This window comes from Pneumocystis jirovecii (genome assembly GCF_001477535.1).
Source record: "Pneumocystis jirovecii RU7 chromosome Unknown supercont1.10, whole genome shotgun sequence".
Lineage (NCBI taxonomy): Eukaryota > Fungi > Ascomycota > Pneumocystomycetes > Pneumocystales > Pneumocystaceae > Pneumocystis > Pneumocystis jirovecii.
In genome coordinates, this window is record NW_017264784.1 from 268319 (window position 1) to 291855 (window position 23537).

At 34.3% G+C, this 23537-nt stretch overlaps 14 protein-coding genes across 14 annotated transcripts; 7 read left to right on the plus strand and 7 right to left on the minus strand.

Annotated features, from left to right (window-relative positions):
* Window positions 1-240: 240 nt before the first annotated feature.
* Window positions 241-1285, minus strand: T551_02372 (uncharacterized protein; the record flags this gene model as incomplete). The annotated part of the gene is made up of 2 exons (XM_018374635.1): window positions 241-1078; window positions 1116-1285. 2 exons carry the CDS (start codon window positions 1283-1285, stop codon window positions 241-243), a joined length of 1008 nt encoding a protein of 335 aa, XP_018229207.1.
* Window positions 1286-4046: 2761 nt separating this feature from the next.
* On the plus strand, window positions 4047-4738 carry T551_02373 (40S ribosomal protein S9; the record flags this gene model as incomplete). Its single annotated transcript, XM_018374636.1, has 3 exons — window positions 4047-4125; window positions 4163-4616; window positions 4657-4738. Coding segments are annotated over 3 exons (615 nt in total), but the record flags the coding sequence as incomplete, so codon positions are not given.
* A 367-nt stretch (window positions 4739-5105) lies between these two features.
* T551_02374 (mRNA splicing protein SLU7) lies at window positions 5106-6474 on the minus strand (the record flags this gene model as incomplete). Its single annotated transcript, XM_018374637.1, has 4 exons — window positions 5106-5646; window positions 5690-6078; window positions 6132-6262; window positions 6309-6474. 4 exons carry the CDS (start codon window positions 6472-6474, stop codon window positions 5106-5108), a joined length of 1227 nt encoding a protein of 408 aa, XP_018229209.1.
* Window positions 6475-7009: 535 nt separating this feature from the next.
* Window positions 7010-8473, plus strand: T551_02375 (pantothenate kinase; the record flags this gene model as incomplete). Its single annotated transcript, XM_018374638.1, has 8 exons — window positions 7010-7016; window positions 7062-7153; window positions 7207-7584; window positions 7624-7704; window positions 7768-7828; window positions 7864-8178; window positions 8221-8338; window positions 8395-8473. 8 exons carry the CDS (start codon window positions 7010-7012, stop codon window positions 8471-8473), a joined length of 1131 nt encoding a protein of 376 aa, XP_018229210.1.
* Window positions 8474-8780: 307 nt separating this feature from the next.
* Window positions 8781-9390, minus strand: T551_02376 (uncharacterized protein; the record flags this gene model as incomplete). The annotated part of the gene is made up of 2 exons (XM_018374639.1): window positions 8781-9063; window positions 9111-9390. 2 exons carry the CDS (start codon window positions 9388-9390, stop codon window positions 8840-8842), a joined length of 504 nt encoding a protein of 167 aa, XP_018229211.1. The 3' UTR covers window positions 8781-8839.
* A 12-nt stretch (window positions 9391-9402) lies between these two features.
* On the minus strand, window positions 9403-10848 carry T551_02377 (uncharacterized protein; the record flags this gene model as incomplete). Its single annotated transcript, XM_018374640.1, has 9 exons — window positions 9403-9498; window positions 9543-9699; window positions 9745-9995; window positions 10042-10154; window positions 10207-10308; window positions 10355-10422; window positions 10466-10515; window positions 10554-10755; window positions 10799-10848. The coding sequence occupies 9 exons, from the start codon at window positions 10846-10848 to the stop codon at window positions 9403-9405; spliced, it is 1089 nt and encodes a 362-aa protein (XP_018229212.1).
* A 90-nt stretch (window positions 10849-10938) lies between these two features.
* T551_02378 (uncharacterized protein) lies at window positions 10939-12388 on the minus strand (the record flags this gene model as incomplete). The annotated part of the gene is made up of 2 exons (XM_018374641.1): window positions 10939-11701; window positions 12237-12388. The coding sequence occupies 2 exons, from the start codon at window positions 12386-12388 to the stop codon at window positions 10939-10941; spliced, it is 915 nt and encodes a 304-aa protein (XP_018229213.1).
* Window positions 12389-12970: 582 nt separating this feature from the next.
* On the plus strand, window positions 12971-14252 carry T551_02379 (uncharacterized protein; the record flags this gene model as incomplete). Its single annotated transcript, XM_018374642.1, has 5 exons — window positions 12971-13168; window positions 13223-13263; window positions 13296-13578; window positions 13624-13703; window positions 13757-14252. The coding sequence occupies 5 exons, from the start codon at window positions 12971-12973 to the stop codon at window positions 14250-14252; spliced, it is 1098 nt and encodes a 365-aa protein (XP_018229214.1).
* A 469-nt stretch (window positions 14253-14721) lies between these two features.
* On the plus strand, window positions 14722-15647 carry T551_02380 (uncharacterized protein; the record flags this gene model as incomplete). Its single annotated transcript, XM_018374643.1, has 3 exons — window positions 14722-14925; window positions 14970-15272; window positions 15312-15647. 3 exons carry the CDS (start codon window positions 14722-14724, stop codon window positions 15645-15647), a joined length of 843 nt encoding a protein of 280 aa, XP_018229215.1.
* Window positions 15648-15721: 74 nt separating this feature from the next.
* Window positions 15722-16819, plus strand: T551_02381 (uncharacterized protein; the record flags this gene model as incomplete). The annotated part of the gene is made up of 6 exons (XM_018374644.1): window positions 15722-15777; window positions 15830-16002; window positions 16047-16158; window positions 16200-16304; window positions 16349-16562; window positions 16604-16819. 6 exons carry the CDS (start codon window positions 15722-15724, stop codon window positions 16817-16819), a joined length of 876 nt encoding a protein of 291 aa, XP_018229216.1.
* Window positions 16820-17521: 702 nt separating this feature from the next.
* T551_02382 (uncharacterized protein) lies at window positions 17522-17999 on the minus strand (the record flags this gene model as incomplete). Its single annotated transcript, XM_018374645.1, has 5 exons — window positions 17522-17557; window positions 17600-17636; window positions 17679-17774; window positions 17819-17876; window positions 17924-17999. 5 exons carry the CDS (start codon window positions 17997-17999, stop codon window positions 17522-17524), a joined length of 303 nt encoding a protein of 100 aa, XP_018229217.1.
* Window positions 18000-19155: 1156 nt separating this feature from the next.
* T551_02383 (uncharacterized protein) lies at window positions 19156-20239 on the plus strand (the record flags this gene model as incomplete). Its single annotated transcript, XM_018374646.1, has 7 exons — window positions 19156-19246; window positions 19295-19424; window positions 19467-19610; window positions 19657-19729; window positions 19776-19938; window positions 19984-20089; window positions 20137-20239. The coding sequence occupies 7 exons, from the start codon at window positions 19156-19158 to the stop codon at window positions 20237-20239; spliced, it is 810 nt and encodes a 269-aa protein (XP_018229218.1).
* Window positions 20240-20410: 171 nt separating this feature from the next.
* Window positions 20411-21719, minus strand: T551_02384 (uncharacterized protein; the record flags this gene model as incomplete). Its single annotated transcript, XM_018374647.1, has 5 exons — window positions 20411-20636; window positions 20679-20852; window positions 20893-21307; window positions 21352-21631; window positions 21672-21719. 5 exons carry the CDS (start codon window positions 21717-21719, stop codon window positions 20411-20413), a joined length of 1143 nt encoding a protein of 380 aa, XP_018229219.1.
* A 298-nt stretch (window positions 21720-22017) lies between these two features.
* Window positions 22018-22998, plus strand: T551_02385 (uncharacterized protein; the record flags this gene model as incomplete). Its single annotated transcript, XM_018374648.1, has 5 exons — window positions 22018-22318; window positions 22372-22443; window positions 22485-22581; window positions 22629-22780; window positions 22823-22998. The coding sequence occupies 5 exons, from the start codon at window positions 22018-22020 to the stop codon at window positions 22996-22998; spliced, it is 798 nt and encodes a 265-aa protein (XP_018229220.1).
* Between the last annotated feature and the right edge of the window lie 539 nt (window positions 22999-23537).

A 23537-nucleotide genomic window follows, 5' to 3' on the forward strand; every position in this document is an offset into this window, starting at 1 on the left:
ATTGACTATTCATACACTGCAATAACCAAATTTAAATATAACTGATCAAAAAGGCCTTAAACAAATGTCCTACTCTCATTCATAAATACATATTCTCTTACATTACTTTTTTATATCTTTCTTTATATTTTTTCCTCTTTATCCTTCTCAACCCCTTCAAACCCTTTGTCTATTACCTCTATCTTTCTTCATACACACCCATTCCCTATTGATTCCCTTCCTTCCCTTGTTTTTTCCTCCTTAATTCATAATTTTTGCTACTTCTGCTAGAATATCCATCCCTCCCATCCCGATATTCGGATTGCATAGAAATTGGATGCTCATTTTCTGTGCATCTTCTCTCAGTCTCGGTTTGTGCTTATCCAGAGACACCATTTTTGCCTGCTGAACCCCATAGTCCATCAGAATTGTGATTGATGCCGCTGCTTCTAATGCATCCACTGTTCCTAATGTATCTATTCTTCTGAGCTCCTTATTTTCCTCTTCTGCTGTATTTATTTCTCTCACGCACTCTCTCCTCTCTCCCTTCTTTCTCTTTTCTCTTTTTTCCTCTGTGTCTACTATATTCTCCGTATCCATTTTACCTGTTTTGTCTATTACTTTATGTATTATTTTATCTTCTGTTTCTGCATTATCTCCGGTTTTTTCTGTTTCCTCTGCTTCTCCTCCACATTCATTGCTAATATGCACTGTATCCTTTACATCGGCGCTCTGACGCCGTTTCCCCGTGCTTAATAGTCTTGTTTCTGCCTGTTTTTGCATTATCCCTCCCGTGTATCCTTCTTTTAAGTCTTTTTTCTCCTTTCTTTCTCTTCCTTCTTCTATTCCTCCCCATGCTCTTTCCTGATGGTCTGCTTCTGGTGTTTCTTGAGCTTCTACCACTATTGTTGCCTTTTCTGCTGCTTCTGTTGTTACTGTTTGGTCTTTTGATGCCTTTGCTGGCATTGTGGACACTGATCCGTACGGTGATACAACATCATCACCTGTATGAACTGTTTGTGCGTGCTGCCGAAGATTGTCAAGCCGTGAAAACGTCCGTCCACAGAAACATTTGAATGGTCGTTCTCCTGTATGTTTCCTGCACTGTTAGCTCTTTCTGTTGTGCATTTTCTTACCTGATATGCCGTGCAAGATGTTCATTCCGTGAAAACTGCATATGACAGCTGCCAAATCCTGAGCATTGAAATGTCTTTCTTTTTCTTCGTGTGTCGCCTGCCAGCGCTGCCATTGCGGCGGTCGACGGGCGGTATCGACGGTACCTTCGGTACCGGTTCCGGAGGCGCATATAGTGCGCATATCATGCGCAGATAGGCGCATATAAGGCGAAGATTGGAAGAAATCGGGTAGATAGAGCGTGTATAGAGCATATGCATGTATATATAGGTGTATATGTGTATATATGACAGTTTATGGGTGTGTATGGGGCGTTATATGGGGTTATGGGGTAGTGTCGATGTATATACTAACAGCAATGTCTGTATCTGTATACATAGTGTATGTATAATGTTGTATTAGCGTATATGCAGTATATATATAGCGTATATATAGTGTATATATAGTGTATATATAGTGTATATATAGTGTGTATAGCGTATAGTGTGTAGTGTGCACAGTGCAAGGCGGCGCATGCAGCGCGCATACAGCACGTATGCAGTGCATGTTGCGCACAGATGGTGTGTATAGTGTGCATGCATGTAGTATATGTGTGCTAATGCATAGAACACGCGCTGTATGCACTATAATACTATTATGCTATGCACATTGCGCGCTGTGCTGCACGCTATGTGTTACACGCTGTGTGTACTACACGTTATCTGTGCTATATACACTGTATATACACTGTATATACACAACCATATATTATATACCACACACTATACATACACACTATAATCATACACTATAACTATATATGCCGTGTATGCTATATATACTATATATACTATACATACTATACCTATGATACAATGCATTCATATACACTATACGTTTATGTACATTGTATACGCCATGTACACTGTATACTATAGAACTATAAATACCATATACCATATGCCATATGCACTATATGCACTATGTGCACTGTAACTATACATACACACTATACACTGTGCACACACTATACACTGCATATACACTGCACACCATATATACTGTGCATATTATACATACTGTATATGCTATATACACCGTATACACTGTATATGCAGCATATGCTATCTATGTTATACACACCATGTCTATGCTGTACACGTTGTGTATGCTCACGTCATGTATGCTATGCACACAGTGTGTATGCTTTGTGTATACACAGCGTATCTCTGCTGCAGCATATGCACTGTATATATGCGTCTATAGTGCACGCACTGTCGTAGTGCACGCGCTGCGAGCATACATGCATTGCACACGTGTGCGTACCATTGGGCGTCTGTGCGTGTCTTTACGTGTGTATGCATGTGTCTGTCTATATACGTGTGTTTGTCTGTGTCTGTCTGTGTATATATGAGTGTATATCTATATATCTATGTATATGTCTATATATATCTATGTATATGTCTATATATGTCTATATATGTGTATCTGTGTGTATTTGTGTATATATAGCGAGTGTATGCGCATACTTCACAGGCTGCGGCGCGGGTGTCGGTGTACGCAGTGCACAAGCTATAAAACGTGTATGCAGCAAATATAGCGCTACGCCGCATACAGTGGGCCGCTCGCCAGGCAGTGCACTGTATGCGGTCTGTATGCGGTGTATGCTGCACGTTGTGCATGCCATACACTTTACACTATATGCTACGCACACACTATGCACGCTGTATGCTTTGTATGCGCCGCATTTGCCGTGCATCATTCTGCACAGGTATATGCGTTGTGCACGATACACAGACACACAGACACATAAATACATAAATACGCAGATACATAAATACACAGATACATATAGCTAGATACAGACACTTCCGCATACACGCATCCCACTGGCTACAGCGCCGTCTCGTACGGCTGCGGACGCACTGTCTCCGGCTGTCCGTCGCACGCCACTACGTGTGCCCCCCGCGGCCCCTCCGGCTGCCGCTTCATGCACACATGCTCCCCCGCCCTCCGCTGTGCCGCGTGCTGTTGCACGCGGCGCACAAAGTCCTCGCGGCACCGCGATGGCCGCACATGCTCGATACGCACACACAGCCGCTTTGCCACTATGCGGTTCCCAACCCGCTTGTTCACAAGCACCCCGACGCCGCGTTGCGTCACCCCAAAGACCACTCCTGTTCGTCCGTGGTAGTACTGTCTCGTCAGTCTTTTGTCCGGGCCTCTCTGCCGTCACATACCTTATGAGGCATCCCCTTCTGCACTGCTCCGTTCACACAAATGTCGACGTGCTGCCCAACACGGTATGTCCGCAGATACGTCGAAAGACTGCCGTAAGCACGCGTCTCTGTGGCTGTTGCCTACCTGATGGTTCCTCTCTTGCGGAAACCGCGGCGGAACAGGTGCCGCGTCCGCGCACGGAGACCTGCTGCGTCAGTATCACATGCTGCGTCTGACAGACGTACCGTATGAGTGTGGCATTGCCGCTGCTCCGGCGGCGCACGCCTTTGGCCGCCTGGCTTCCCAGGCGGTCGCGCTAGCCCGACTGGGCCTGCCGTCTCTGGAACGGGAACGCTAGTCTGTATCAGTACAGAGCTAGACCAAATTGACCAGGCTAGCCTGTCTCGGCAACACCGACACAGGCTAACACCGTGCTAGCTGGTAGACAGCGCCAAGAAGGGCTAGTAGATGCCAAGAAGGGTTAGAAGGCCTTGGGCTAAAGCTAGGACTAGCAAGTAACGTTAAGCCAGGTTAAGCCAGCGCCAAGCTAAGGCCAGCTAGGCCAGCCTGGAGCTAGCCTTGTCTGGTCAGGCCAAGGAAGAGCTAACCTAAGTCTTTAGAAGGCTAACCAATTTTAGAAAGACTGTCGGCTAATGTCGGCTAAACGGGTTAGTCTGGCCTTGGACTAGCCTTGAGTAAGACGCAAAACCAGGGTTGGGCTGGGTAGGGTTAGGAGGGTGGAAGTAGGCGGGCGGAGGAGCGTCAAGGCAGAGATGCCGTGTGCACCGAGAAACTGCCGGAAGACATACAAAGGTAAGCTAGTGCTAGCGCAGGGCGTGCTGACAGACAGTACCGCGGCGGCCATTCGAGTCGGCACGGCTGGACGCAGAGCTACGGCTCTGCGGGGAGTACGGGCTGCGGAATAAGCGTGAGATCTGGCGGAACTTGCTTATCCTGTCAAAGATCCGGCGAGCGGCACGTGAACTGCTGACGCTGGAGGATAAGGATCCACGACGGCTGTTTGAGGGCAACGCGCTGATCCGCCGGCTGGTGCGCATTGGCGTGCTGGACGAAACAAAGCGCAAGCTCGACTATGTCCTGGCGCTGCGGATTGAGGACTTTCTGGAACGGCGACTGCAGACACAGGTATTTAAGCTGGGACTTGCAAAGAGCATCCACCATGCACGGGTGCTAATCCGTCAACGGCACATCCGTGTGGGGAAGCAGATAGTGAATGTGCCGTCGTTTCTTGTGCGGCTCGACTCGCAGAAGCATATTGACTTTGCGCTGAACTCGCCCTTCGGGTAAGTGTGTGGGCATGCGTGTGGGGTCTGACAGAGAAAGGGGTGGGCGTCCGGGGCGGACGCGGCGCAAGAAGCTTGCAGCTAAGGCGGACGGGGACACGGCGGAGGAGGAGGAGGAGTAGTGAAGTGCGGCAGCGTTGCGTGTATGTGTGCGGTGCAGTGTGTGGTGTGTGCGGTGTATACAGTATATACAGTAATATATAGTATATATAGTATATATAGTATACATAGTATATGCAGCAACATGTGGTGTATACAGTATTAGTGTGCAGTTGTGCAGTATGTGCAGTGGCCAGGACGCTATGAGTGCTTTCTCTTTGCAGAGGGCGCATGGGGGGTGCCGGGGGAAGGGCCACCGGGAAGGCTCTGCAGATGCAGCATGTGCTTAAAATCAAAGTGCTCCTGTGCAGCAAGGATCCCTTCCTCGCCGGTGCAGTAGGAGTTTTTGATGAACCTTGAAACATGAGCTAGAAAAGACAGTTGGGGGACTTACTGGTGGCAGCAGGCATAGCCCCAGTGGCCGTCGTGCCACCAGGACCCGAAGATCTGAGTGTGGTTGTTGACAAGCTGGTTTTCGGGGTACCGGGAGAGGGAAACAGGTTTTTCCTTGCCCTTGATGAGTTTTCCGTCCCTTGAATACTCGACATAGTGCTCGGTCTGTGCATAAAGAAGCTCTTTGGGAGGGACGATAAAGTGTTTTTCGCCTCCATACTTGTCCAGGATTTTTTTCCTGGCATTAATCCTGGCCTCATGGGTTTCTTCTTTGAACTGTTTGTGATACAGTGCGCCCTGAGTCGGGTTTGCTTGAAGATGAATGTTTTTGCCTCTTTCCTCCGCCTGCCATGCAAAAATCTGCAGTTTTTCGAATTCTGCTGCTTCGCCTGATGAGCGCTCAAACTCGTTGTTGGCCATTAGCCTGTTATCTCGGGAAATTTTGTTCGGATCATCTCTCATTGACCTCGTTTTTGGATCATAATGAGTAGACGTTTCACTTAGGTTCAGTAGATACTTGGCTGTGTCTTCTCGTATTCTTGTTTTATCGTCAGCAAGAAAAGTATGGAAAATACACACACCTCAAATTCCGCGTACTCATACGATTGTGTGCATCGAATTTCTGGCCGGGCATGTCTGCTTCATCTGCATATTTGTCGTCGTCTTTTGCTATATATCCATCTTCTGAAAAGTTTTCCAAGTTCCTGCTTCTGGCTTCTTGCTGTGCTTTTTCAACTTTTTCGTATTCCTCGACTATTTTCTGGTGTTCACGGGGATCATAACCATTCCATCGGTCTCTCTTTGAGTCCCATGTCATGCTTACTTCGCAAATAACTTCATCGGCCTGTATATCTTTGCCTGTCCATCGAGCACCTAATTTCCGGGGCCTTTCCATACAATCTTTAGTTTTATGAGACATTGCACCGCAATTGTCACAGGCTCCCTTGCGGAATTTTGTTGCTGCGGGTCCCTGTGAACCGGCTTTAAATTTTGTCTTTTTCAAGGGATTGTCGTTGAACTTACAGCACGTTGACCACGAATATACGTAGTATTATAATCAGTCTCTGTACTTTCATCTTGTCTTAATCGCTGATGCCGCAAAGAAGCTTTTCCTTCTGCTTCATCAATGTACCATGGTGCTTTGGAAATGAATTCTATAAACCATTAGCTTTATGTCGGATGAATATAGATAATATTAACGAGGAATATGAGGATTCACCTGTTTCCCATCCGCATCTAATTCAGGCTCAGTTGCCCCCAACTTTTTTCCTTCCTCAAGCTGTTTCTGGCGCCAGCGCTCTTCCCTTCGGTTTCGCCCAGTAGTTGCATAAATATTCATAGGCATAAAATTCGGATCAGATGCCATGGTGAATAAACTTAACTGTTTTAAATGCAAATATCCCCACCAAGTAATATTAAAAGTATTAATCAAATGTTTAAAAATGATGTGTCAAACGTGCTAAATCAAGATGAATCGTTTCAAAATACACAAGTTCTAGGGAAATATGTATTTGTAGCTGCTTAAATACCAGTAATCTTGTATGTTGACCGTAAGCATAAGAAATTGAAAGAATAAAGAACTCAATATGTTTTTTTACTAAGTTTAGATTATTTTTAGGATTTTTTTAAAATTAATGATTTTGAATGATTCAAATTTTGCTCTTTAAAATATATTTAACTGAGAAGAATGAAAAACATATATTTTTCAACAGAAAATATCTTTTTCTGCCTTTCCTTGTAGTTTATGTTTTTGAGAATACTTCAAGTGTTTTTTGTTGTCGATTTTTTCGATCAAGTTAACGAAGAATCAACGATAAAAAAGGTGTAGCCAGTAAAAGCGGGCGCCTAAGGCCCAAAGCCTGATGGATACAGTGTTAAAAACGCTGTCCGTGCATATTAATATGCAAGGTTCCTTATAATATTTTGTTTTGCAAAAAAACCGACTTGAAATAGGTGCAAAAATCGTTTCTGATATGGCACCGGATAAGACTCGAGAAATAGCACTTCCACACCACAAAGAAGAGGTTTCCCATATTGCAGTAGATGTAAATGTCTTTTAATGTTTCCTTAATATTTTTCTGACTAAGTTTTAACGAAGATCGGCGGATCACTGGCCAAAGTTGTTTATATTACAAAAGATGCTGAAGGCGGTAGTAGATTTAACTTTAGACGCTTTGAGACGAAAGATATTGATCAGTGCATTGCATTTCTTTCTTTGTTATGTAAACGGTATAATGAATCTTGTCAGGCAGAAAGGCCGGCAATGTGTGTAATGGCAACGGGAGGTGGTGCATTTAAATATTACGACCAGTTTCGAGCAGAATTAGGTGTAGAAGTTGTTCGAGAAGATGAGATGGAGTGCTTGATTGTTGGCTTGGATTTTTTTATTACTGAAATTCCGGATGAAGTGTTTACCTATTCAGAATGCGAGCCGATGAAGTTTTGTCGTCCGCAGCCAAATATTTATCCGTATCTTGTAAGTAGATAAGAAACGTTAACCCAATAAATAATAAAGAAGCTTTGTAATATTGGAAGTGGTGTAAGTATGATTAAGGTTTCTGGTCCAGAACAGTATGAACGTATTGGCGGCTCCTCGGTATGTTCCATATTATATATATATAGTGTTTATTTTCTTTTCCACTAACTTGTGATTTGATAGCTTGGTGGAGGAACACTATGGGGTTTAATGTCAATTTTAACTGATGCAAAAACATTTGATGGTATATACTAGAAAGTTATGGTTTAATTTCTAAAGTGCCAGAAATGTTAGAAGTTTCGAGAACTGGTGATAACATGGCTGTAGATATGTCAGTCGGTGATATTTATGGTACAAATTATGATAAAATTGGTTTAAAATCAACTACCATCGCAAGCACGTTCGGTAAAGTGTTTCAAAAGAAACTGACTCGACAACACGACTCTATTCATGATTTTCAATCTCGTTTTCGTCCAGAAGATATCGGCAAAAGCCTTTTATATGCTATTAGTAACAACATTGGTCAAATTGCTTATTTACAAGCTCGAATTCATGAACTTGAAACAATATATTTCGGTGGAACTTATATTAGAGGTTCTTTCTTGTAAGATTTTATTTTAAATGCTCATTTCATAGGTCATCCTGCTACTATGCATACACTTTCATACGCAATACGTTTTTGGTCAGGTGGAACTAAAAAAGCTTATTTTTTGAGACATGAAGGTTATCTTGGAGCAGTTGGTGCTTTTTTGAAGTAATCTTTCTATTTAAACCTGCATGCTAAATCTGTTCTCCTAATATTGTATTTAGACATCAACCTCGTAATTGGGGAAGACGATGCGCAAATATGACAAATGGTTTTACGGGAAAGCCACAGCCTATAAAATAGTAGGTTTTTCTCATTATATAAACCGTTTGCTGTCCGATTAATATTTTTCGCAAATAAACATGTATTTGTGTATATTTATTATTGTCTTGAACATAAAAATCTTTGTAACAAACATATTTTCCGTAAATAGTTTCTTCATTTTTTGCCTTCTAGTCTCTCACATCAAACATATATATGTATTTAGTTATATCAATCTTCGAAGTTATACATGTTTTTTGTTTCATTTTTTCGAAATATATACATAGTTACTTTAGAATATATATATTGTCTTGTACATTTCAAAACCTAGACATATAGCTATTTCTGATGAATTAAATGCGCTGTATACACGTTACATTATATGTATATATTCCATTTTTATATCATTTATAGCCCTACTACATTTACTTTATGTTGTACTAGCAGATTGCGATTATGTTCAATCAAATACATTTCTGCACTTTTCATTGTACCATTAACCCGTAAAACACGTATAATTACATGTTGATTATGTATCATTTTCACCAGTGTTAACGCTGCCCAAACAAGCCGATAATGTTGACGTGCAATACGAAGAATACCTATGCACGTTGCTGGAGAATAATATTTGACTATATTACGTACGTTAGTAGACGTATGTGTATTTTCTTATTTTTACTGCTTAAACTTGTTGCAACTAAACCGTGTCCCCATTCGCCAAAATTTAAATGAACGTGCTCTTTAATAATATTTGATAAATCAGAAGGCTTTAATATTATAGTTGTTTTGTCAGGTGGTTTACTGCATGAAATAAATGTTTTTTTTAATTTGATTGTATCTGTTAAGTTTGATACAAGCTGGTTTTCATAGAAAATTTGAAATACGAGGTAGCGAGCTTTGAATCTCACCATATCGTTAGATGGAATAATGAAATAATATATATAAATATATATGTACATTAGAATAAAGAATTAGGTTTCAAATAAGATTGTATTTATGAAAAAGAGTGGATTATTGTACTGTTTTGCTTGAGAAAGTGCTTTTTTAATATCAATGGCAAGGTCGACCTATGCAAGTTATTAGAAAGGCTAAAAATAAGGCTAAAATATACATAGGCATCATGGAATCGGCCATCTTTGAAAAAAAGACGGATTGGAAGATGTCCTTTACGTGTCTTTAATGTAAAATCAATGCACTCTTGAGAATTGTCATGCCGGAGATTCTTTATTTGAAGTAGAGTTGTCTGGAGATCCAGGAGAGACTGATACCTATGAGATGATGAGAAAAAAGTATTTACAAAAAGAAATATTGACCATAAGCCAGAGTGTTCTTTCCTGTATTTTTTGTTCATAGTAGAAAGTTGTCTAGTATGAATGGCTTCTTTGGCAAAAGCTTCACAGTGCTGTTTCTCGTTTTCACGCTTTTTCACCTCATCAATGGTTTCTTTTAATTGTTTTTTTTTGCATTCATAAATAGCTTGAAATTGGTCTATATCTTTTTTTAATGTAGAAGACTTTTTAGTTTGAGTCGATAGTAAAGAAAGAGAATCTTTAAGAGGAAGATTCTAAAAAAATAAATTTCTATTGTTTTTTTTCTTCAAAATAACCCACCTGTTCTTGATTTTTTTCACTATCTTTCAATTCTTTGATTTCTGCTTCCATTTTTTCAATTTCTTTCAACATATGATCTGCTTCAACTGCTTGTTGAATTGTAGTTTCATAATCTAAAAACATAAGTTTTATTGATCTACTTTTCTTAAACAATATATACGACACCATTGCAAACTCTTGAGATTATTTGCTCGAGTTCTTTGCATGTTTCATCGACATTTTCCTTTCTATTTTTCAAATGGGATTTGAGTTCCATGTTTTTTTTTTCTTAAAATATTATTCCTTGTCTATCATGCAAAATTAAATAACCTACCCAGCTCAATATTATCCTTGTGTTCAACAACCAAAATGGGATCGTCCAAAATTGCTCGAAGATATCGTCTGGTTTTAGATTAATACCCTCTTTAAATAACAGCGTTTTTACTCTTTCGTTTCCTGCTCAATGTAGGAGAACTTTAGTTTTGAAAAAAGTTCCTTATAACATTAAAATAATTAAAAAACTGTTTATTTACTTTGAAATATTTCAAGTCAGACTCGACTACATTTGGATCCGGAATATCCCTCTCAATCACTTCATTTTGAAGACCCGATATATCTTCTGTGTTTTGCTGTGGTGTAAGAGTTGGTCCTGTATTCGTCGAACTTGTTTTTCTAATATAATCATGTTTTTGAGAATGTAAAAAAAGCTTCGTTGATAAAAAAGACGAAATACATCTTATGTTCCATCAGCTTCCGGAATACACAACATATTAATCACTTTTGTGTTTCTTCCAAGTTTATGTCTTCCTTATTTTCTTTGAAATCCATTTTAGCTGTTTCGAAGTCATGTTGAAACTGTTTATATTGGTTGTTACCATGGCAACTTGATATTGATAAGCGTTTTTTACACTATAAATGTTATGTTTTTCCCCATCCAAGTGCTTTTGTTTCAATTTCCCCATTTTCCAAAACCACTTTTCCTCTGTCCCACTCTCTTAACCCTTTTTTATATACTGGAAATGCCATTTCATCTGTTATTTGCGATACCATATTACTAGAAAATCCTGTTTCTGTTAGTCTTTGTGCCCTCTGTTTTTTCCACTGTGCAATATCTTTTACAGCCCTCAAACTCACTGCCCAATCATCACTTTCATCTGACGATACTGCTACATCGAGTTTTGGATCATAATTTGGATCAAAGTGAGAATTAAGCATTAATGTTCCTGACGACGGTGTATCATCACGACAATTATATATTGAAGGTACAGACAGTCCAATTGAAGGCGACCATGGTTGATCTGGAAAAATATTTTCCTTAATACATTTATTTTGACTCGTATTATTTATTATATTTGTTTTCTTCCTGCTATTGGGTGCTTCATCTACTATTTTACTTGATATTTTTTTCTGTGTCTCATTTGAATTTTTTCTTGAGCTTCTGCTTGATTCTGAATATTGTTCCTTAACAAATGCAATAGAACGTCCTTTTTTTCTTGAAAATGATCCTTGACCTCCTCCCAAATGCCTCCCTATCTCATGACCTGTGTGTTTATCGAGCTTATGTAGCCGCTGTGTTGCTTCTTGTGTTTCTCTTTGGATAAGAGCTGCATTATGTGCATTTATATTTCGAACCATCTTTGTAAGAAACCGTTTGTTCAGTGACCGTACTGGTGGCGTATCTCTGCCAGTATACTGTTAGCCTAATATATGGCATTGGGCCTATATACATGTATATAATACACATGTAATACACATACAATACATATACTGTGTATACACAGTATATACTGTATACATTGTATATATCATATATACTATGTATACATTGCGCATACACAGCGCATACACTATGCATATAACGCATACAATGCGCATATAGTATATATAATGTGTATATAATACATATAATGCATATACTATGCATATATATCCACATACAATGAATACACACGCATATTGATATACTACACAAATATAGTGTACAGATATTGCATATATATTGTACATACAATGATATATAGTGCACATATAGTGTATATACGTGTATACAGCTTATACTGCACAACAGAGTTTGTGTGTCTCATACTTCTTATATATGTTTTTACACATACATTTTACATGTCTCTTGTATACATGCATTCTATATGCACCATGTATGCGCTTATATGTGCATTTATATGTCTATCTATACGATGCACTTTATACTCTATGCTTACCTTTGTTTTTCTGGGAGAAATGCTTGGATCCCGACTGTTGCCGATGCCTGTTCTTTAACCAGTGCTTCTCTCTTAAGTAGCTCTATTATCCACTCATCTGAGTCTTCTAATGCTGCTCCAGTGCGTGCCGTTGACGGACCGTTGTGCTTCATGTGGTACTGTGGCGCTTCTCGGTGCCCGTATATAATGCCACTAGATTAAGGCTATAGTGCACTAAGCATAGATAGGGTTTGGCTGAGATACATATAGACATATATAGACACATATAAACTGAATACAAAGTACATACAAAGCATATATAAAATACATATAAAGTGCATATAATATACATATAGTACGCATATATATATACGCATATATACGCATATATATGCATATATAACACATATATAACGCATATATAACACATATATTGACTATAAGTATGTATATGTGGGTGCAGTAGTATCAGTAATGTAATATAATGTTTAAATATCCATGTTTGGCAGAATAATGCATACACTCTGAAGCAACAAATGCATATATATAGAGAACAAGAAAATCGTGAGGAAAAATATAATAGAAAAATTGCCGGTTCGAGAACGAAGAAATAGGCGACAGCGATGCATTAGAGCATTGACAGCAGAATATTAGGCAAAAAGGGGCTTTAGAAGAAGAGAATAATATATAAAATAAGAGGGTGAAGATATACTTTATTATAAAGTAAAGAAAAACTGTGGAAAAAGTTAAAATTGATGGAAAATAGCTTAAAAGACGGAGTAGCATTGACTATGATGGTAACGGAAAAAGAGATAGAGGCCAATGAGGGCAAGAAAATAGTGCAAGAAGCTTCAGGAGAGAATGGGTTTGAGAATGGAGTGCTTCGTCCGCGAAAACAGAGGACAAAATGGACGATTGAGGAGACAAATGACCTTCTTCATGGATGTAGCACGGTAAGGGAGATAGTGGGGGTTTGGGAGGAAAATAAGAGACTGAAGATGGTGTAGTATGGTGTAGGCAATTGGAAGAAGATTTTGCATGATTCTCGGTATGTTTTAGGGTGCTTTTTTATATTTTTAGCGTGTTTTTACGTTGTGAAGATATCGGTTTAATAATCGCTCACCGATTGATCTTAAAGACCGGTAATGGCAAGAGTTTTAGTAGGAGGTTAGATGTTTATTGGGATGTTAGGTTTCGTACAGTTTTCCCCCAGGATTATCGTTATTTTTACCCTAATGCACACACACATATAAATCGGCAGCAAAAAATGGCATCTCAAAGTTTTTTGCCACGTGTTAACCGCAAGGAGCGCCGGGCATTTACTCCTGATGAAGATGCACGCCTTCTCGAGGGATTTATGCGTGTAAATGATATGTTTCGGGTGTTGGGTTTACTGATATAATTACAGCATGGGCCTTCGTGGTCAAAAATACAAAGAGATGTTACTTTTTCTTTGTCGTCTCGTAGAAGTATTGATCTTCGTGACAGGTAGATTGTTTTTCTTTTATATTTGTTTCCTAAATATTTTTAAACAGATTCAGAAATGCATTTCCAGAGAAATATGCAGCAGCTGGTTTTAAATCTCGGCCATCGAAGAATAGTCGTAAACAAGCAACTAGATCTGCTCCTATGGACACTTCTGCGCCTTTGTCTGTGCCTCAATCCTACAACAATACTTCTACACCTCTTGAGATCAAGTCTTGGCAGTCATATGCTAATGTGGGTGAGTTGTGTAACATGCAATCTATGGTTTTTGGTGAAAACTTTCATTCAATTTCAAGTACGTCATTAGAGTCTCTTCATGAAATTTTTTCTGCGAATACACTTAATACCTATGATTCTTCTAACGAGCTTTTTATATCTTCAGAGCCAGCAGATCATGGACATAAATCGTCTATGGAATTTATAGTATCACAAAATTCTAACGTTTTATGGTCGAATATTAATAATCATAATATTTTATCAATGGATTCCAGCAAAATAACAGATGTTTCTAGTTCCCAATATGTCGATCATATGGGTATAAAGGCTGAATAAAGTTTATTTACGGTGTTACATTTCATATGATTTATGGTTTTATATTTGGGTTTCATTTTTTGTTATTTCTGTTTTCGAATTGTTCGATTTAATACCTTAGGCACATTTGTTTTTATTGTTAGTGCCATGGATATTTATGATTATTTTGGCCTATAGTCAGCCATCTATTGTTTCGATTATCTTTAATAGAATGAGCATTGTCTTTTGTTGGTTGCGGTACATTTGTATTTACTAGAGATATAATACCTTATATGTTTAAATAACTGAATCGACTTAAAGAAAGTTCAATAATAGTGTTTTTGGTTGTTATTTGAGGATTATGCATACTAGGGTTTTATCTAGTGTTTTTGTTTTAATAGTCTGGTATTTTTATTGTTTTCATTTTGTTTCTTTAATAAAGGTTAATATTAATTTCTTACATCTGTTACCGAGACGATCACTATGATTCTACTTTTAGTTTTTTAAAAATATGAATATATCTGAATATTTGAAATTCAATAATAGTGTTCTTCCTCCAAAAGGTTCTTTAATTTCTGTTACATCAACCGTATCTGTTTCTCCAATTTTCATTATTTATCATTTTATACGCACGTCAATTCAGAATAATAGAGCAGTTGTTCTTGTTTCTTTTCTAAATGATTTTCAGGAACTTGTTTTTCTTTCTAAAAAATGGGTTTCTGCTTTTTTATTGCCTAATATTTATTTTAATTGTTTTAGGGCTTTGATTTTGCTTCAAAAACGTGTTCTGAAAAGTTGGTGTATGTTGACGGGTTAACTATGCTATATGGTTATCTTTCAGAAGAACAATGTAAAAAATATGAATTATTCTCTACAATACGGATTACCCTTTATGGAGAGTCGAATTTGGATGATATTTTTTCAGCAATTCGGTCAGGTATTGATAAGGGTTCATCTTTGAATGAGATGCCATCTTTGATTCTATGGGGTGCTGATTTTCTTGTTGCAAGTGAAATTCTTACTCCTTCTGATATTCTTTCCATGATTTCTATTTGTAAAGAGGTAGTTTATGTGTGAAGTGTGTTGTTTTGACTTTTTTAGATGGTTCATCATTGTATAGTAACATTCAATGTGGATTTTGCTTTTTTATCACCAAAAAGAAGGTCTTCAGAACTTGAAGTAAATTATTCAATCTTTGTTCATTCAATTATATATCAATCTCATTCAATTATTAGTTTGCGGCAATTGCCAAGTGGAAGAGCTAAGGAAGTAACAGGTATTATTCGGCTTTCTCGAGGTTCGGGCTATTATGCTGCACAAGATAACACTGAAGTATCTGCTTCTGATACTAAAGAATCAGGATGCACTCAGTTTGAAATGTTTTACTGGGTTTATGATTTAGGTGTACGGATTTTCCCTAAAGGTACTTTTTTTTAAGATTATTGAAAAATCTTACTATTACATTCTTTTATTTCTCATTTAATATATTGTATCTTTTGGTATTTAAAAAAATGGAAGAAATTATCTTATTTATATATTTTATTTCTTTGTCTGCAGTAACATCGAGGTATTATCGGCAATATAATTCTTAACTTTTTTCCAAAAAATAATATCTAAAGGAATATGTTTTTTGGACAGAATATTAGGTCTTTTCAATGTTTTTGTGTTTTCTTTGAACCTACTGTTTTATTTTTGCGAAGATCAACAAGGACACAACATACTTTTAAAAGATGGGTTCATAAGCCGTTAGTTCAAAGACAATGGATGCTTCCTGAGGATTTGGGCATATTGGGTACGTTTTATTAGATTGTTGATGATGTTCTAATTTATGTTTAGATGCTTATGTTCCTCCCTCTAGAAGTTCTTTGCCTGTTTTTTGGAGAGCTCCAGCTCAAAGGATGCGATTAATATGGCGATGGCTTTATCATCGAATGAAGGGATGGTTTGAGTTAGTAGAATCTCTTTGTGTTTAAAATGTAAATATGTTAGGCGTAAGCTTTTTGAAGAATCTATTAGACCAATTAAGATTGATTTTAAGCAATTACATGTAACAGTAGGCAAAATTTATGAAAAAGTTAATCAAGCATATGCAAAGTATTTTTGTCCCTAAATATTTAGTGTTTTTAGTGATAAATTAGAGGAGATTTTAAGGAAATTGCTTTATTTTGTAGTCCGGCTTATACTCAAACTTTGAAGTCACAAATTCTAAAAAGACCTGCAGACTTTGAGCTTAAATGGCAACTTCATAAAATGATAAAGCCGCCGAAGCTTGTTAGTTTTTCTCATGCAAAAGTTGAACTTGATTCGAATAAATATCTTGCACAGGCAATCTATAGGATTCATTCTGAACAAGTATTTTTTTTTAATGTGAAATTTAAGAATAATTTTTTTAGAGTTTAACAACGTTTTTTGATGGTTTAGAAAAGAAGGGTTCGCCAAAGATATTGGTTGAATATTATGTTTTTCAGTATAAAACATGGGTACGGCCATATAAGTGGTATATTTGGGGGAAAACAACTGAAGCATCGCCTGATTCTGTGAAAGTAAAAATATGGAAAAAGGACGATAATATGTTAAAAACGGTGAGATTTCTTTGTAATCGAAGTTAAGGTTAATTTTTTTTAAAGAACTATAAATATCAAAATATATAGTTTTGATTTGTTATTAAAAAAATTATTAGAAAAAAATCTGAAAATTTTCCCCAGATATATTTAAAGGTCTTTTTTACGTCTATGAATTTTAATAAATCAATGGTAATAGTTTACATATATGGGTTTTTGTGACATCACTTGTTTTGATATTTGTCTTTAACTTTTATAAAATATAGGTTCAACTTCTTGAAATTTTAAACTATTTTTGGAATTTGTTGATAATTGAGAATATTTTTGCTTTTTATAATTCCTAATTTTTTTTTATTGGTCAATATTGTTATTGAAATATTTACGTTTATATTCGTATGATTTTGGTTCTATAATAAGAATCAATATAATGCACATTCTAAATATTAACATTATATTTGTATTAATGTGTATAGTGACTTTGGTTTGTTTTTTTATAAACATATAAAGATATATATAATTTATGTTTTAAGGATTTATATATGTGATTTATGGGAAATATGTTTTAAAATAGTATTGTGTAAAATTAAAACTAATTTATTTATAAAGATATTTGATTGTTTTAAAATCTATGATTTATTTAAATGTATCTATGTACATCTCTTGTATTTGTAGTATCTAGTATTCTGAAAATATAAGTAAATTGAATGTGTAGAAAGTTTTGTGTTCAGTTACATTAACATATCTTTGATTTTATTTTTTTTCTGGAGATTTTTGAGTAAAGATAATCTTAAAAATTAAAAATGTACTAAATATAGAAATAATACATACTGGCATATAAATTGTAAAAAGCCCTAGGAAAGACATTCTGTGAAAAATAAGTAATTTTTTCTAATATAGGTAGTTATACGTGAGATTCATTAAGTTTCCTTGAGATATTGAAGTATGTGTTTTGGCATCTAAAAAGCCAGAAAGTGTCGCAACAAGGGACGCCCATGCTGCCCATCTATAATACTAAACATTTTTGTCTATTTCTGACTGAGCTATTACTTATTCTTGAAAATCATAGATGAAAAGCTTAATATAGATACAATCATATTTGTATAATCTATTGTGCTAGGATTGAATAAAGGTTAATTGGTAGAAATAGTATACCTATATCTTCATCAATTTCAACTGGTGTAAACTGTTTTATAAGTTCTTCTCTTTTTGGGTTTTTAATTTGTGTCATTTTATTTATTTTTTAAAATTTTGGGATTTTTAAAGTTTAAAAAGTTTATATAAAGTGTTTTAATACTAAATTATATATGAAAGTAAATTTATTGAATTTTATTGTTTTTAATGATTTTTAAAAAAATCAATATGAATAAAGTATTATATTTCTAGTTTAAGTTTATATTTTAAAAAAGTAAATTTTAAAATGATTTATTAATATATTTTTTATTTAAAATATTAATATATCTTCAAATGGTTGTTATTTTCAGTTTAAAAAAATATAAGAATTTTGAATTATTTTTTTTGAAGTTTTATTATATATGATCATTCATAAATAAAATATTATTGAAATCTAGATAACAATGAAATTAGATATGGACTGTTCTTTGAATATAATTCAAATATTAGTTTGAATCGGAATAATTTTTATTAAAATTATTAATTACTTTATGTTTATGGTTTTTTGAATTTATTTAAATTTTTAGAAAAAGTTTATAAATTTGATAATATGAATAAAAATAATCTATTTTTTTATGAGATAATATTTAAAATTCAAAAAAATAAAACTATAAAATTTCTAATAATTTAAAAAATATCGATTCTATTATATTTTACTAAATATTTGAATAATTATTTTTCAAAAAAATTCTAATTATGATTTTTATTTAGAATGTAAATTAAGGGTTTTTTGAAGGATATATGATTTATATTGTTTTTAACAATATTTTTGAAAAATTGTAATAAGATATGTTTTAAAAAAGATACTGGTAAAATAATATAGATAATTATTGGAATTAATGTTTTTTTTATAAAAAAATGATTTTGTTAAATAATTTTTCTAAAAATATAGAATTCCAGTATTCGTTGAATATTGTGTCTATCTACCTGTTAAATCTCTTTTTTATTTTGAGATAGCTTTTAAGATAAGGACAATCAAAATTTGTCTTTACAATTTTAAATTTATTAAAAAATATTGAGCATATATTTTTTCTTGTTGAAATAAATTCATTTTTGTTTTAAGATCTAATTTTAATATATTAATCTTTTTTCAGGTTTTTATTTAAGGATTTTTGGTGCCATATATTAAAAATCATGGTTCAAAAGGCTAGATTTTGATAAACAGTTTTTTATAAGTAAATAATAAGATTTTTGGGCTCATTTTCTCGTTTTTAATGTTTAATTTATGTTTTTCGTCTAAAAATTCACGACATTATACATATTTTTCATTTCAACGTTCATCTTATATCTTTAAAGGATTATTAAGTAAACTATCACTTAAAAAATATAGAGAAAGTATGTTAATTATTCTAGGTACAATTCCAGTTATTGCTTTTGGGCTGGGAACCTGGCAGTATTATCGTCTTCAATGGAAACGTAATCTTATACGAAATTTTGAAGAAAGATTATCTAATGAACCTATAAGGTTAACTAAAGATACTAAGTATTAATACTTTTTATACTTTATATATATTAATAATACAAGTTTTTTTAATTTGCATAAACTTGAATATCAAAAGGTTTTAATAACTGGAAGATTTAAACATGATGAAGAAATGCTTGTGGGGCCTTTATTATTTGAGGGGAAAAATGGATATCATGTTATTACTCCTATGGAAATAAGTGATGGGTATGTTTTTTTATTATTTTAAGGATTTATTTTTTAAAAGTTATAGTTGTAATTGTTTAATTAATCGTGGTTGGATTCCATCTGATATGGCTGACCCATCAAAAAGAACAGAAGGGCTGGTATATTTCTTTCTTATAGAAAAAGAATATATCTTAATAACTGTAGTCTAATGAAGAGGTTACAATTCAAGGTTTAATACGTTTACCACCAAGAAATAATCTATTTACACCTACTAATAAACCTGAATTAAAAAAATATTACCACGTTGATATTAAACAAATGTCTGAATTGACACATTCACAGCCTATATATATAGAACAATTGCTAGGTATTTATTATTTCATATTATACATATATATATAATTTTTTAAAGAAAATGACCCCATTATGGCTGCTTTTTTAGTAACTAAAGGCAAACCTATTGGTAAAACTGCTCGATTACAGATACGCAACAATCATTTAGAATATATGTTTACATGGTGCACCGATTATATTTTATTTAATAATGTTATTAAATTAATAATAGGTATGCTTTATCTTTTACAACATCAATCATGCTATATTTTATATTAAGAACTCCATTATCACCAATTACTAGAAGAATACGTCATGCAAAAAGACTTTCTTAGAGCTTAGTTTTTTTTTTTCTTATTTGCTTAGATTTTTTAAATGGTGGTGGCATTTCAGATTCAAGCTCCCTTGGAATATACTTTTGAAATAATGAATATAAAGTCGTTTTCGAGTTAATTTGCCTTTGCCTAACATTTATAAGAATTATTTAAATTTTCTAAATGAAGTTTCTACCTTCTCATAAGTTGTATAACATCTGAATCCTCTATTGTTTTTCGTCCAGCATGCGCTGCAAAGGCTTCCAAGTCTTCTGAGACTTGTTCAAAAAATTGATCAGATGCTAAAATGATTTCTTTAAGTGCATCTTTAGATATTTTTGATGTTGTAAAATTGGCTACTAGTTGTTTAACAAATGCGCTCGGTAATGAAGGCAATGGGATTCCATATCGTGAAAGTCTGTTTATATTAGTAAGAAATATAAAATAAGTAATTGCAAACTTTTGAATTTTTGATTTATTAGAACGGACTGATGACTTTGAAGGAGGTTTCATAGTAGATTTTGTATGTTCAGGAAGGGAAAGTTCTGGATGCATATCTTTAAATGATATTGTTTCAGCAATTGTTGGTGTTTTTTCGTTTATGAAGTTAATTTTTAGATGGGTTGAATCATCCCTAGACTGTTTAAAAAAAATAACAATATATATTCACTAACTCAATCATATTGCTTCTATTGAAACCTGACGTTAGATCATCTTTAAAGAGGTTTTCTGACTCCAACATATCGTTTTGAAGAGTAAATTCGTTAAAAGATGTATCACCTAGTCCTTGTTCATGATAAATGATAATATGGTCACTATCTTTTTCAAGACTTAATCGATCATTTAGTTTTTTCATTTCAGTTCTTCTACCGATTTCTATTGATTGCACTGTATATTCTTGATCTAAAGGAATAGAAAGATGAGGTTGAGAAATATCATCTGATGAAATTTCTGGTTCCGGAATGTTAATATTTGGTGGTTCTATATCTTCTATTTCTTCATCTAAGCCATTTATTTCATATGTGTTTTCAAGTTCATTTTGCAATGAATAAGTATTTGTTTTAGTTTCTTCTGAATAAAGTGGAAGTGCTAAATATGAATTTTAAAAAAAAAAAAAAAAAACATGAAATTACCTCGGCTTAATTTTCTTAATATATCTTGAGGAGTGTCATATGATTTCTTACGCTTTAGCACTTTCCTAGCACTTTGGCGAGGTGTCGCAGCTTTTTGTAGCGCGCGTGCAGTATGAGGTGTTGGTGGGTTTTTTGTGATACTTTTTGGCGTCAAACCGGCCTTTAAAATATTCCTTTCATTCTGACTTAGTGTTCTACGTGTAGAAACCGGTGTTTTCCGTGCTATTAAGGGTGATGGCCTTGTAGCTTGACTTGCTAAAACACTTGATAATTGACGTAGCTGAAAATATAAGCAAAACATTATATAAAAAAAATTCTACCGATGTGTAAGGTGTTTCTAATGATTCATCTGTGTGTTTGTTTTGCATAAAACTCTTAGGTGTATCAGTTGATTTGCTATTTTTGTTAATTTATTTTGAAGATCAAAACATACCTGGAATATCTAGGAATCTGAGCCTTGTGCATTGTAGGCAATATCAATGAGATATCTGAGTTAGTTTATGTTATTTTAAGTGTATATCGACTCTTATTTATATTTCTTAAGTGCTATTGAGCATATTTGTTAAAGGCTGGTCAGGTCGACAAATATTTCGAGATTAGATGTTAAAAAAGCTGTTTAGATAAGTTTTAGAGAAATAAAAGAAAATTGAATTTTGATAGGATATTATGAAAGAAAATAAAGCAGATGACATAGATGAACAATATTATGATGATTCTAAGAATTTTAGTGGTGAAAATAACATATATGAGTTTTCAGAAACTGATAATGTGATTTTTCAAAAAAAACGACGAAAAAAGGAGAAATTGGCTCAAAGAAAGGCTCTTAAAAGAGATACTGATGGTTCAGATGTAATTGATGCGTTTCCTCGACTGAGTGCAGCAATGCAGGCAGATCATGTTGAAAAACGGATTTGTGAAGTTTACTCGAATTATTCCTCTTTAGAATTAGATGATTTGAGAGTTTCTGGTACGGTATATCTATTTTTTATGTCTTTATTGTTTTATATATATATTTTTTAGAAAAATACTTTTTTGAAGTTTGTTGGACTGATGATTTAATTAACAAAGGCTTACCTGCATTTTTAGAACAAGGTATGTGATTTATGGAAGTTTTTTTCTTATAAATCTGAAAGGCTTGAAATATGATCCAAGATATGTTCCTTCAGCGTTTGGGAGTCCTCATACAATTATTTTTGCTATGGCTGCACTTCGAGTAGCGAACATTACAAGGTAAAAGAAGCAAAAAATGAATTGATGTGATGTCTAGACATCCTTAGGTCATTACGTTGCTACAAAACAAAAGAAGGAGATGTTGCTAAATTGTTTGCTAAACATATTAAATTAAAGGATCATATCAGTTATCTTTCTCGTACACGATTGACAATTGCAGTAGGAACTCCTGGGAGAATTTTTGATCTTGTAGATAATGGTAAAAAGCTTTATATTATTTTTTCGATTTTCATGTTTATAGAAGCTTTAAAAGTAGATTTTTTGAAATGGATTGTATTGGATACTACATATATTGATGTTAAAAAAAGAAGATTTTGGGATATGCCTGAATGTTGGAAAATGCTAATAAAGTTAATAACAAATGATCCTTTAAAAGCTATGTTGAAAGAAGGAAAGGTCAAAATTGTTTATTATTAGTTTAAATTAATGATTTTTTTTGTTGCTAATATTTTATATCTATTATTATTAAAAACATATCTTTAAAGATTATAGAACTATTTTTGGGTTTAAAATGTATTTTTTATTTAAGATAGAGTGGATCGATAACATATATTTCTAAAGATTTTTAACTTTTGTTATTACTGGTATTGATTTTAAGGGTTTTGATGGTCTTATTCTTTTATTACATTTATTGTGAAGTAATAATTTGTTACTATTCTAATATTGAAAATAAATAAAGACAATCATAAATTTATTTTGAATCAACAATTTAATGAAATATTTTTATTATAATTTTCAAATATTTTGAAATTAAAAAATACAATAAAGTTATATTTAGAAATAAAAGAAAAGGAAGCAACTTTTAATAATATTAAGATGACTTTTTGTAATTTAGTGTAGTGTATCTTGAAGATCAACACGTATTTAGTTTACTACATATATAGGATTGTAGATAGTATATATAAATATAGTAATTTAAGAAATAATTGTTATTGTTTAAGGTTAGGATATGTAAA